Source organism: Haliotis asinina, chromosome 10 (genome assembly GCF_037392515.1).
Source record: "Haliotis asinina isolate JCU_RB_2024 chromosome 10, JCU_Hal_asi_v2, whole genome shotgun sequence".
Lineage (NCBI taxonomy): Eukaryota > Metazoa > Mollusca > Gastropoda > Lepetellida > Haliotidae > Haliotis > Haliotis asinina.
The window spans coordinates 14,546,087-14,558,835 of record NC_090289.1 but is presented as its reverse complement, the minus strand read 5'-3'; the positions used below and the strand labels follow the sequence as shown (position 1 = coordinate 14,558,835).

Below are 12,749 nucleotides of genomic sequence, written 5' to 3'. Positions count from 1 at the left end.
CCCATGGGTTTCACCAAGGGGTTTACCATCAAAGACATGAGTCACCTCTTGCTTTCCTCCCAAATGAAGCGGACATGCTGTGATATACTACATTATTGTTCAAGCTGGATTAGTGTTATCTGCCAAGAAAGTTAGTCTTACAGCAATATATATTCATAGCAGACTGTGAGAATTATGGATTAGGATATATCTGCAGCAAAATGTCTGGTGAACTAGACTTGTGGGGACTGTTAGTATATATCCACAGCTTAAGCCAACCCAATGAGCCTTTTCCTTTGAGGACTCTGAGTTAGTATATATCCACAATTTATGCCAACCCAGTGAACTACCATGTGAGGACTCTGCTTTAGGATATATCCACAGCATCTTATGCCAACCCAGTGAGCTACCATGTGAGGACTGGAGGACTGTGTTACAATATATCCACACCATCTTATGCCAACCCAGTGAGCTACCATGTGAGGACTCTGTGTTAGGATATATCCACAGCATCTTATGCCAACCCAGTGAGCTACCATGTGAGGACTGGAGGACTGTGTTACAATATATCCACAGCATCTTTAAATATGCCAACCCAGTGAGCTACCATGTGAGGACTGGAGGACTGTGTTACAATATATCCACAGCATCTTATGCCAACCCAGTGAGCTACCATGTGAGGACTCTGTGTTAGGATATATCCACAGCATCTTATGCCAACCCAGTGAGCTACCATGTGAGGACTGGAGGACTGTGTTACAATATATCCACACCATCTTATGCCAACCCAGTGAGCTACCATGTGAGGACTCTGTGTTAGGATATATCCACAGCATCTTATGCCAACCCAGTGAGCTACCATGTGGGGATTATGCTGGGATACATCCATAGCAATCTATGACTTTTTTGAGAAAGGAATTTGCAATTGATTGTAGAAAAAAATGAAAAAGAGAAAAAAAGCAGAAAAAAGTGAGGAAAAAAAGAAAAAATTGGTGGAAATTGGTGTAACATACAGTGAGAGACACGACATTCCTAACAGACTCTCCTACAGGCCATGGTAGATAAGTGCGCAGAAATGAACATAGAACTTCACCCCGATTATGTGGTTACAGACTTTGAAGATGCAGTCCTGTGTTCAACTACAACAAAGTTTGGTCGCCACATTCAGACACTCGGTTGTGTCTACCACTTGACACAAAGCACTTGGAGAAAGGTCCAGAACCTTGGCCTCTCTCAGCTCTACCACAAAGATCCTGAATTCAGACTTTGACCAGAATTATGTCACGGGCACCTATCAACAATGGCCACAAGAAGAACAAAACATTCTTCAGCTGCATTTGAGATACCACCCTCATTATCACATTATCTTCCCGCTACATGGAATGTCCACATTGCCACCCTCAGTGGAGATCCAAAGACTAACAATTAATGCATGTGAGGCATGGAACATCATTACACACAAAAGAAAGTATGAAAAATGTATTTCCCTTTTTCGTTTTTTCCTAGCAGGAATCATTTATTGTTTTCATTTCCTCTTTTTTTTCGTTTTCCTTTGCTTCAGGAACCTGGCATATCAACCTTTGCTCTCCCTTGAAACATGTGATACTGAAAAACAACATAGTTTATAAAAATACATGATAGTATTGTAGAAAAATTAATAGAATCAATATGACAATGCTGAATAAGAGATGTTCATCTGGCATAAACTGTGAATACTTCATGACCTATAGATAGATCTACTGTCTAGATCTATTAAAAAAACGAACAAATATTTATTTTTGTTATGCAAGAGTTATGTACTTCTTCTGAGTAAAAATGTTCTAAAAACATAAAATATTCAATGAACAGCAGGTCCTCATCATTTCAACCAGTTTTGAATTTCCCGCCAAATATTGCTGCATACGCACTGGTGGTAAAGCAATAGAGTATAGAGTTATCTGCCCTTCATGATAACAACAAGATCACGAAGATGGCATTCAGGAAGGAAAGTCTTCTCTTCGTGTTTGCCATAGCTGCTTGTTGTGGGTTGACAAATGCCGGAAGTGTTGGCAGTGCAGGAACAGAGATATCAAGAATATTTGTAACCAAAGGTAAGTTTATATCCATTTATATACTGTTGGTATTTCCTTCTACGTCATTTCTGTAATTTACATCTCGGTTAAAAAGAAAAAATGTTTCTGCACTGCAGAGACAGTGCTATGACCTTATTACATGTTCTTTGTTTGCTGTTACTACTCACCAGCTTCCACTGGGGAATATGCAGAAGACAAAACAAGTATTTTCGTGGTCAACCCACTCCATATTTTGCAATGAGCTGATCACGCAATTAATATTTCAGTTTCATGAAACGACAGTGCAACAGTAGATCTACTGGGAAATAGTTTCAAATTCTGTCACAACTCGTGTATGAAATCTCTCACACATTACTGCATCGTGTGTCATGTAGATCTAATGTTCATTTAGAATATCAGTGAACCCTCTGATTTCCTGGTCACTAGTTTTCGCTATCAATTAGACAATGATTTCCCAGTATCATAAGATGTGGTTTCAATCAGTGAAATAAACGATTATGATACATCCATATACTTTATACATGATATCAATATGTTCAGTGCCGGCTTAGTTTAGTCTTGCAGTGAATTCGTAGACCAGACTGGTTCGTAGACGTGGAAATCCGGTGGATTCGTAGACGGAAAGCGTGGTGGATTCGTAGGCGTTAGTAAAAAAACATGATGAGCGACATGCAAATAATATAATTATCTCTGCATTTTCTGAAATAAAAAACAAAATACATAATAGGTAAGCATGATGAACATTCACTGGTTTGTGCAGCCTTGAGTTATCCTTGGTGGTGGTCATTAACTCATATTCCAGCTAAGTGTAGAGCAAAGGTCCATGAAAAGTCATCAAGTTAATGCTGGACTATGTGATTAAAGTTTTCACCAAGTCACATCGAAATCACATGGGTACATTGTGTGAAGCCCATGTCTGGGATCTCCTCCTGTTTTGTTGCTATAATATTGCTAAAACTGAAAGTGTCATAAACTCATTCATTCACTTGATGATGGAATGATTTTATTTGTTTCTAATTCTCTTATATTGGGTTTTGTTCATGTCATCATTCCTTACTAATTGATGGCATGTACTTTGTCTGTTCTGGTGGTAGATTCACATGAAGTTGTGGAGTTGAAACAACCCAATGGAACTGGCTGTGGCTGTGTTGGATACACCTGTGGATGTTGTGCTCATCTTGAAGTGTCTAAAATTGGACTCAATGACACAGGTAAGTAACGTACAGATTTGACACAACACATTTCAGTTAGACATCCTACTAGGATTCCTACTCTTGGACTGATACCAAAGTATGGACTCTCATTGACATTGTTTCACCAGTAAGTTGGGCACCAAGTATAGCACATGTGTTCTGGGCCTAGATTTTCGAAGCTTTCTTAGCTCTAAGATAGTCGTAAGTGCCATACATTAACACATTATCACATGAGTATCTTAGCGCTAAGAGAGCTTCGAAAATCTAGCCCTGGATCACAAGCAGTGAAGACATTGACATATCGTTGACATTCTTTAAGGTCTGATGTCTCCACCCTCTTTGATAATGGGTGTGGTGGGGTAATCTAGTGGTTAAAGCATTTGCTTGTCATGCCCAAGACCAGAGCTCAATTCCCCACATGAGCACAGTGTGTGAAATCCATTTCTGGTGTCACTCGTTCCAATATTGCTGGAATATTGCTAACGGCTAGGTAAAGATGAACTCACTTACTTGCTCACTTTTTGTATTGATAATGATATATGTAAAGGGTGCCGAATTTTAACAATCTTCATGGCATCATATTTATTAGGTAAAATATAGTGCAATGTTTTTGGTATCTGTATATATTAGCATGATGAGTATTCATAATGATAATCTATTTGAAGGAGTGATGGCCTACCCAAATGTTGAAATATTCTAACATTGATGATTCGGTTTTGATTAACCACGTGGGTATAGTGTGTCAAGCTAATTTCTGATGTTCCCTGCTGTTAATGATATTGCTGGAATCGTAACACTGTGGAAACACATTCATTCACTTACATGTATATGGAAGGGTTACCATGATAACATTAGCTGAGAGTGTTTCTCTCTCCATCTAGTGTGCACCAACCTGACCTACCTACCTGATGAGTATGGAGTGTCCTTGACATTCAGCGTGGATGGGGTTGTGTACTACAACAAGACTGTCTCTGGTAAGTCCTGAATAATGACTGTATGTATCAAGGTAGATGCTTTAGAAGAAATGGGATGGTCTGTAGGCAAATAAATCTGTCTCTCAGCAGCCTTCTCAACAACATTATGAAACTTAGGAGAAGGCTAGTCATGAATCCTGGATTATAACAAAGTGTGTGAAAACTTGAAAGCGTGTCTATTATGAGATGTTTGAATGATTTGTTGTGGATAACTTCCAGTCACTCCACATTGATACTGTCCTTGATGCTTTAGGACATAGTTTGGCTAGGAGAACAAGAGCATCTTTCTTTTATGGAAGCCTTTGAGGCACACATTAGGGCTATGCATTTTTTAAATTTTTGTTTTTTAAATTTCAAGATACAAAGTTGAAATTTCAAAATAAATAAGTTGAAATTTCAGGATACATATAAAGTTGAAATTTGAAGGAAAGTTTCGAGAAATTTTAAGCTGAGAAATATCAATATAGTTAGCTTGAAATTTCAAGACACTAAGTTGAAATTTCAAGTTATTTATCTTGAAATTTCAACCTAGCATCTTGAAAATTCAACTTATTGTCTTTAAATTTCAAGAAACATTTTTATAAGAGGTGCTTGGTCCATTGTTTTTTATTGGCTACTGTAGTAGTAATGATGTTATGGCCAAGGTAGACACTGCCCATATCATCTGACAAAACATAATGTCAACTCCTTTACAGCCACCACTACTGTCAGTAAGTTTTGATCTTGCACATGGTGACTATCAAATAAGTGTGAAACATCCTAGTCTTCATCACTTCAGAGTTACCTCTCACTCCAAGAGTATCTGTAGTCTTATGGCCAAGAGAGAATTCAGAGCAACCTTTAGTAGTTGCCCAATAAATCAAAGATTGGTGGCAATGACTAAATGACCAAGCAGTCAATAATGTTTCGTCATGATCAAACAGAAACAATTTTGGAACACTTGTTTGCAGTTGTTATCCCCCACAACTGCCAGTTTCTTCACCAAACGTGGCACGTAGATAGGTCTGGTGGTATAGTGGTGCCTTTTGGTAGGTTTGGATTTCTGAATGAATTATTTTTTTGTATTTTGCTTGGCAACAAGTTCGACCTTGACTGACTTGGTAGTGTATTTTTTTCTGGATCAGAACGGTAAAACCTTGCAATATTCTCCTTCCACTCTGCGATATGCACGTCAAAACATTGACATACTGTAATCATAATTAGTAGACATATTCATGAAGAGTATTTTGCCATTGTGGGGGTTATTCATGACTTTGTCTTTTCTTACATTTTATAAGTACCACAAGCTCGTTCCATGTCAGGATTGAATTTATCTTAAAGATATTTGTTCCTTACATTCTAGTCATCCTTTAATATGTCTAGAGATGTGAGATTTGCAAATGAATCTATGTACAGTTATCACGATAATGAGATTTAAGCCAATTCCCATCAACCTTTAGTCAAGCTCACATACTTACTGCGTCTTGTTTCAGCTAGAAACCCCCCTCCTATCTGTCTGGGGTTGCCTTTCCTGAAGAAAGAAGCCAGCATTTGTATAAAGTTCTACAATCTCAGTATCCGTCAGCACACCTTCAGTGGTTGTGTTGATCTCATTGCCAGACTAGCTACAGTTGTTGTTGAATCAGTTAAGCTTGGCTGTTTTAAGATTCCTCCAGGAGACAGCCCTGCCCTGGCTATGTCAGGGACAAAGAATATCAAGGATAGCCAGCAGTACTGGCTTGATGGTGAGAATATACTTGATGAATGTGTCTCCCAACTATCCTGTTGAAAAGGCTTTTTATTTAACTATTTATGAAAGAGTTTTTAATTTTGGTATATTTTCTTCATGTTGTCAATGGAAGTCTAAGAGACTGTTGACAAGGACTCTTAGTGGTTTAACCAGTGATATATTGTAAAGATAGTATTTTTGAGTTTTATATGGATTACAAGTTTGACCATAGCTTCAGACTGCTTCAGAAATGCATGTATATTTTGTTTTCAAGATTTGCTACATATCTATGAATGAAGATTTTAATGAACTTGTACAGTTGCAGAGGTAAAGAGACTGTTGAAGCCAAATACTGGTTCTTTTGGAAGTGGGTGTAGCTGCCTTTACTATGACTGTGGGTGTTGTGCTCATATAGAGTTGGACACCATTGGTCTGAACAACACAGGTGAGTACGCCATTGACCTTACTACACCAGGTGACAACCAGTTCAGTCAGGAAAATGCATGAGTACACCATCAACTTTCACAAGATAAGTGACCACAATATTTAGCTACTAAGCTACTCTCTAAGGCAGAGTATGAAACGTACTACTTAACTTGTTTGTGTGAGTGAGTTTGATTTTTATCCCCCCAGCATGTAATGCAGGGGGATATAGTCGACGCCTCGTCTGTCCGCCTGTAATCATTTTGTTTCCGGAGCATAACTCAGAAACCGTGCAATATTTTTAGACCAAGCTTGATCGATATTGTAATCTCAGCCTATGGTTGTGCCTTTTGCTATTTACAGATTTTTGGCATTTATATTTTTTTTGTTTTTCCATGGAACATTTAGGTGTTAGTCTTATGGTGGGGTTCGTTTCCAGAGCAGAACTCAAAAACCGTTCAATATTTTTCTGCAAAACGTGGTAGATATATCAATCAGAACCTGAAGTAGTGCCTTTTTGCTATTTACAGGTTTTTGTGATTTATTATTTTCTCATGTTCATCTGGACATAGTCTCAAAAGTGAGAGGTGTGTTTTGTTTCCAGAGCAGAACTCAAACACCGTTCAATATCTTTCTGCAAATCTTGGTAGATATATCAGTCAGAACCTGAAGTGATGCCTTTTGCTATGTATAGGTTTTTGTGATTTCTTACTTTCTCGATTTCCATGGAAATGTTTCGTACTTAATCTCAAAATGGAGGGAGGGCGATGAGCACAACTCAAAACCTTCCTAATTTCTGTCAGCAAAACTACAAAAGTGGTGCCTTTTGCTATTTACAGGTGTTTGTGATTTATCATTTTCTGGGTTTCCATGAAAACTATTCAGACTTAGTCTCAAAATGGAGGAATGGGCCTCGTTTCCTGAATACAACTTGAAAACTATTTAAAATCTTCAGCAAAACTTGACAGATATTTGAGGCAGACGACGAAGTGGTGCCTTTTGCTATTTACAAAGTTTTGGCATCTTTGTTTTTTGTGGTTTCCATGGAAACAATTCGGACTAAGGCTCAAAATGGATGGATGGGTTTGTTTCTCGAAAAGCATTTGATATCTTTCAACAGATTTTGGCAGATATATGACACAGATGTTGAAGTGGTGCCTTTGGCTGTTTACAGATATATAGCATTAATATTTTTGATGAATTGCATGGAAACAGTTCAAACTTAGTCTAAAAAGACAATAAGTAACTGTCAGATGATTTGTCCTTTCAAATATGTGGGGGACAGGGGGATATGTCATCTTCTGATGACTCTTGTTTGACCTTGCTATTGTAAACTGTGTTCCATATTTCCATCTTGGCCAGAGTCTTATTTAGCAAATTAATTAATAAGAAACATGTCTGGGTGCACAATGGAAACTTGATGTATAAAAACAGGAATAGTACAGATTTGTTCTAAATGTTTCTGGTATTTAGACATAGATGGCTATTTCATAAGGTTGAGAAAAAAACTATCAATATGCTTGTTTTGTGTTCACACCCCTTAAGACAACTGGAAGGGTAACAAGACAGTGTTATATAAATAGGTGTTATATTGTTTTGTTCTCCAGTGTGTGGGAACCTGACATTTGAACCCAAGCAGTCCATTGTAGACATCAGTCTCTCGGTGGACAAGAAAGTCTACATCAACAAGACAGTCTCTGGTGAGTCTGATGCTAGTTCTTGTGTGTGATTTAAAGACCCGCATAATTGAGAAGTTGTGACCTTGGTATAATAAAAGTGGACAGTGAAAACAAAGGGAAGTAACTCTGGCCGTACCGATGTTGAAACATAATGTTCCAGGCATAATGTTTGGAAGTACCTGTTGCAAAATCTTGAATTTTTGAATCCCTGAAAAATCATAGTTGGATAACTCTTCAGAGGTGTACAAGACACTTGTGTTCTTGTCAGCCCTTTTGCGTCACATCTAAGGTTGCAATGTGCGCAGGCCCTAAGTCATTCTTGATTTACACGATTCAATCTAGTCTTCCTTTCTTACTAGAAATATAATAGTGGGCTTGACTCATTGAATAGACTAACTGAATTTGAGTCAGTCAGTTGTCTTGGAGTGATTGATTGTGCAAGATTCTGAGGATTTCTGGATGTAACTGATTAATCTTACATGATGTTAACCTTTTCTTTTCATGAGTCAACCTAAATGGGGAGGGAGGTTGTGTTTGATGATCTGGGTCCAGATCCGCAGAATGCTACAACCTTTGTATACCTATGATAAACTACTGAGTTACGACAGGTCCTGACATTACAAATGCTTTGTTGCTCAGTACCCTGCTGTACACATTGTCATTGTGACTGGATGCCACAGATGGTGTTGTGTGTATTCAGTCACATGTTTGGTCAACTTTGTTTTGAGATGGCTTGAGCATTGCTGACTGCAATTTAAAAAATATTCACTTAATGTCACTCTATAAATTGATTTTGATTATTTTACTGCAGACACTATTTAAATTGGAGAAGATATTGATAGGAAGCTGTTATCATGGTTACTGATATCTGTCTGTTTTCAGTGAGGAACCCGCCTCCTGCATGCTTTCCCCTGCTGAGCATGAAGGGCGTGTCCCTTTGTCTCCAACTGTACAACTTGGACATCAAGGATGCCAAACTCACAGGATGTCTTCGCATCATCACCAAGGTCGAAGATCGTGTAGTTGAGAACTATGATGCTGGCTGCTTCAAACTCCCGATTGTTACCACGGATACCAAGCTTCCAGCTTCCTTCCCGGCAAAATATGAGATCACCTCTTAGATTTCCGGTGTACTAGAAAGCTAAGAAAGACCGTGTCAAGATATTGATATTTTCTATGTCTGACTGATGACTCACAAACATTTAGGGGCTTTCTAATTTTGCTTTTTGGCTTTGAGTTTGATTTTATTAATCAAAGTAAGGAATGTGTGCCAACATGAACAGTAATGATGTGAAGGTTTATGTTGTTCATAGTAGCTACATCACACTGCATCACTCAGTATGAGCTTGCACCATGTTGTACTGATGACATGAGTTTTGCTGCGGCTAGCCCTTCATTGAGTCGAGCCACTGCAAACTCACCATGAGCTGCTCCCACACAGGGAGCATCTCATGACAGTATATTTAATGATGCAGCATGTTTACTTGTATTGTTGTTGATCCTTGGGGAGCCAGGCAGTTCTTGACTTTGAGAACAACTGAAAATTGGCTTCATGTGTAGCACGACTACACTGAAATAACTTGGTCAGGATCATGAGACATTCAACCAGTAATAATGAACAGGGATATTTAAGCTTCATATGATTGTTATGCAAATTTATTCCATTCCATTTTGGGGTTTGTACATACAAGGTGAGTGAGCTGATGTCTCGTGTTATGCGCCTTGAATGATCCCAGCATCTCAGCGTCTAGAGGCTGCAGTTGACTGCTCGTTGTAGGTAGCAGGAAGTGTATTGTTACATGTGTTTTCCTATCTTGGATTACAAGACTCCTTAAAGCATTAGTCAGTTTAGTCAATTAATTTGAGTTTAAGGTATGTATACTACATGCGGTTAGTATAATTGGCATTACAATGAGTAACCAGGGTAATATGAGTTTTTGTTAAAAAAAACCCCAAAACATTTGCAGCTGGCATTATATCCAGTTTGGCATTATGACTGGGGTTTTATTCAGGCAGGAATCTGTTCCAGTAAAAACATGGTAGCATTTAACTAGAGTGCACTGAATATGGAGGACTGGTAGACTTGGCCATGAATAACAGCAAATATACTGATAGTGTTAATCAACATTCACTTGAGTAAACATTCCAGAAAGTGTTATCAGTGAAGTTCCATCATTTTGCCTCATGCTGGAAAATCGCTAAGCACCAAATTCTTTATTCTTATCCTATGAGTATATGCAGGTTTGATGCCTGGCTAATTTATTTATGGTTGGTTGGTCGCTTAACCTACACACACCAGTATTCCAGCTATATTGCGTGGTCTGTAAATTATTTGAGTCTGGACCAGACAATCCAGTGATCAACGGCATGAGCATCAATCTACTTGGAATACCATGTCGGCGATCCTGACCACCGATCCTGTTAGTCGCCTCTTATGACAAGTATGGGTTCCTGAAGACCAAATCTAACCCAGATCTTCACTGGTTTATTTATGAAGGTTGCCTAGAAATTACAGCATTTGAGTAGATGTGTTGTTGTTTGATATGCTTGCTTCTGCACATATATATGTTTCATGTGTCATGTGTACACCTAATGTCCCTTGTGTTGTTGTTGATACATATGTAGAAAGATCGATGTATATTTACATAGATACTAGGGTTGTCACAATTCACCAGTACATATGGAATACACCCCCAATGTTATCATATCACCCATGTTGCTTCTGTCTACAAATGTTGTCATCCCAGCACATGTGCAGGAAAAAGTATCAACTTATTCAACAGATTTTCCAAAAAGCCTGCTTGATAGCTGTTTGGGCAAGTACGCGGACCCTTTTTTTCCTTTTCATGTTAATTTCAGTCAGCTGAATCAAATACTTTGGTATTACAATGTATTTGCATCACCTTTTTGTTCCAAATTCTAGATCTGACAATAGCATTACGAACCCTGACCAGGGGTTATTTTCAACACGGACTGCAAGATTCCCAAATTCACCTGTCTGATGGTTCGGTTATGATTTTAGGCATGTATATTTGTTCTTTTTGCAAGCAGATAAGTTTTGGTCAGGGCTTGAAAGTTTTACATCTAAAGAGCCCTGTGGTCTGGCCAAAATTATATTGGGGACTTTCATGCCCTGATACAACTTGCAATAAGGATGAAAGGTAACCAATGATGATTGGATATTTGATCCTCAAGGTCATGTTTGGCAATGCATTTTCCCATGTTTTCATTTCTCATTCTCAGACCAGACCAATTCTATTACTTGTTTTATGGATCTTGCCTGACATATTTTGTTTTTCAACAATAAGAAAAAAAATATTCTTGATCGAAAATAAAATTGCAGTGTTTGTATTGGCCATAAAACATAAACTTACGAGAAATCCCTTCCTGAGTGTTTGATTTTTCCTCCTGCCTTTAGGCTTTCTGAGGACAAAATCCATAAAACTAACACTAAAATTGGTCTGGTGTAAACATGAATCTCTAGTGCTTTCCTCAAGTCTACCAAATTGCATTTTTCAAAATATTTGTGAAACTTGCTTTGAAGGAGCTAAAATGTTTGTTTTTGTTGAAATATTGAAATATGTATATACTTGTATATATATGTATTTTGCTTGCTTGAATTTTCTGATTATCATTAACTACATATAAACAGCTAAAGTTGACAACTAAGATTGTGTTTTCTTTACAATGCATATGTACCAATAAATATGCGAAGCTTTTTCTTCTATCTATATATTGAAACAAAGAGGAGTGGTTTTGGTTTCTCAAAACTCACATGCTCTGTCTTTTGCTTGTGTGTTTGTCTTCCAGTGAGAAGAGGTTTCAAGTGCCTTACTACCTATAAAACTTCAGTAAATGATTAACTCTAGCCTTGGCTGATGACCTCACACAGGTGGCGGAGATGTTGCCCGTAATAGTGGATTGTTTGTCTGGTTAACACTGTACAGCTGTGTTACTGCTGACTGCAGTGAAGAACCATTTCCTAACATGCACATTGCTCCTCAGATGAGTTGCGTCCTCTGTTGTTTTATGGAGATAGGACAGGCTTGCCTTTGAAGCTGTTAGACAATAAGCATGCAAGTGATGTTGACATTTCTAACTCCCATTACTGAAGGAAGTGAGAGGTTCATACAGAGCTTGTTGGGTTTCGGAATCCAGAACACACTCCTAGATGCTGTACATTAACATTGGCAGACACATTTTGCAATAATCATGATCATGGCAGATCCTTTCTCCACACCGACATCTCCAGGAATCACTGGTCACCATGACTGCTAGACAAAACATACCAAACCAAAGATAGGAGTCTGTCCTTAGAGGGGAGCACTGTTGTACTGGTCTGATGTGTTGAAGCATAGGGTTTGGTAGAATTAACACACACATGACTGGTATGGTATGACTGCTTATGATGATATTGCAGTTTCGTATATCAGTATATACAGAGAGTTGCTAACATTTCAGAGATTTGGCCAACAAGTGGAGTGGTGAGAGACAACTGGCACCATCCTTAAAATACATACAGTAAAAGGGATGACTGTTAGGGATACTTGTCTTGGTTAAGTGTATTCATAGAGCAGCCCACATTATTACAATAGTGTTGAATATGTGATTTCAGCAATTAATATTATAAGTTATCACATCATGTTGAGGGAAATACCAGGTTTTAGCAGTTCTGCGTGAAGTTGTATTCTTTACAACCTTACGAGGGACTGATAAAACCC

The 12,749-nt window shown here is 38.2% G+C and overlaps 1 protein-coding gene across 1 annotated transcript; it reads left to right on the top strand.

The window, feature by feature from the left end:
- The first annotated feature begins 1,909 nt into the window (after positions 1 to 1,909).
- Positions 1,910 to 11,813, top strand: LOC137298927 (uncharacterized). The gene is made up of 7 exons (XM_067831308.1): positions 1,910 to 2,069; positions 3,146 to 3,262; positions 4,126 to 4,218; positions 5,691 to 5,942; positions 6,246 to 6,371; positions 7,957 to 8,049; positions 8,911 to 11,813. The coding sequence occupies exons 1-7, from the start codon at positions 1,949 to 1,951 to the stop codon at positions 9,147 to 9,149; spliced, it is 1,041 nt and encodes a 346-aa protein (XP_067687409.1). The 5' UTR covers positions 1,910 to 1,948; the 3' UTR covers positions 9,150 to 11,813.
- Positions 11,814 to 12,749: the final 936 nt, after the last annotated feature.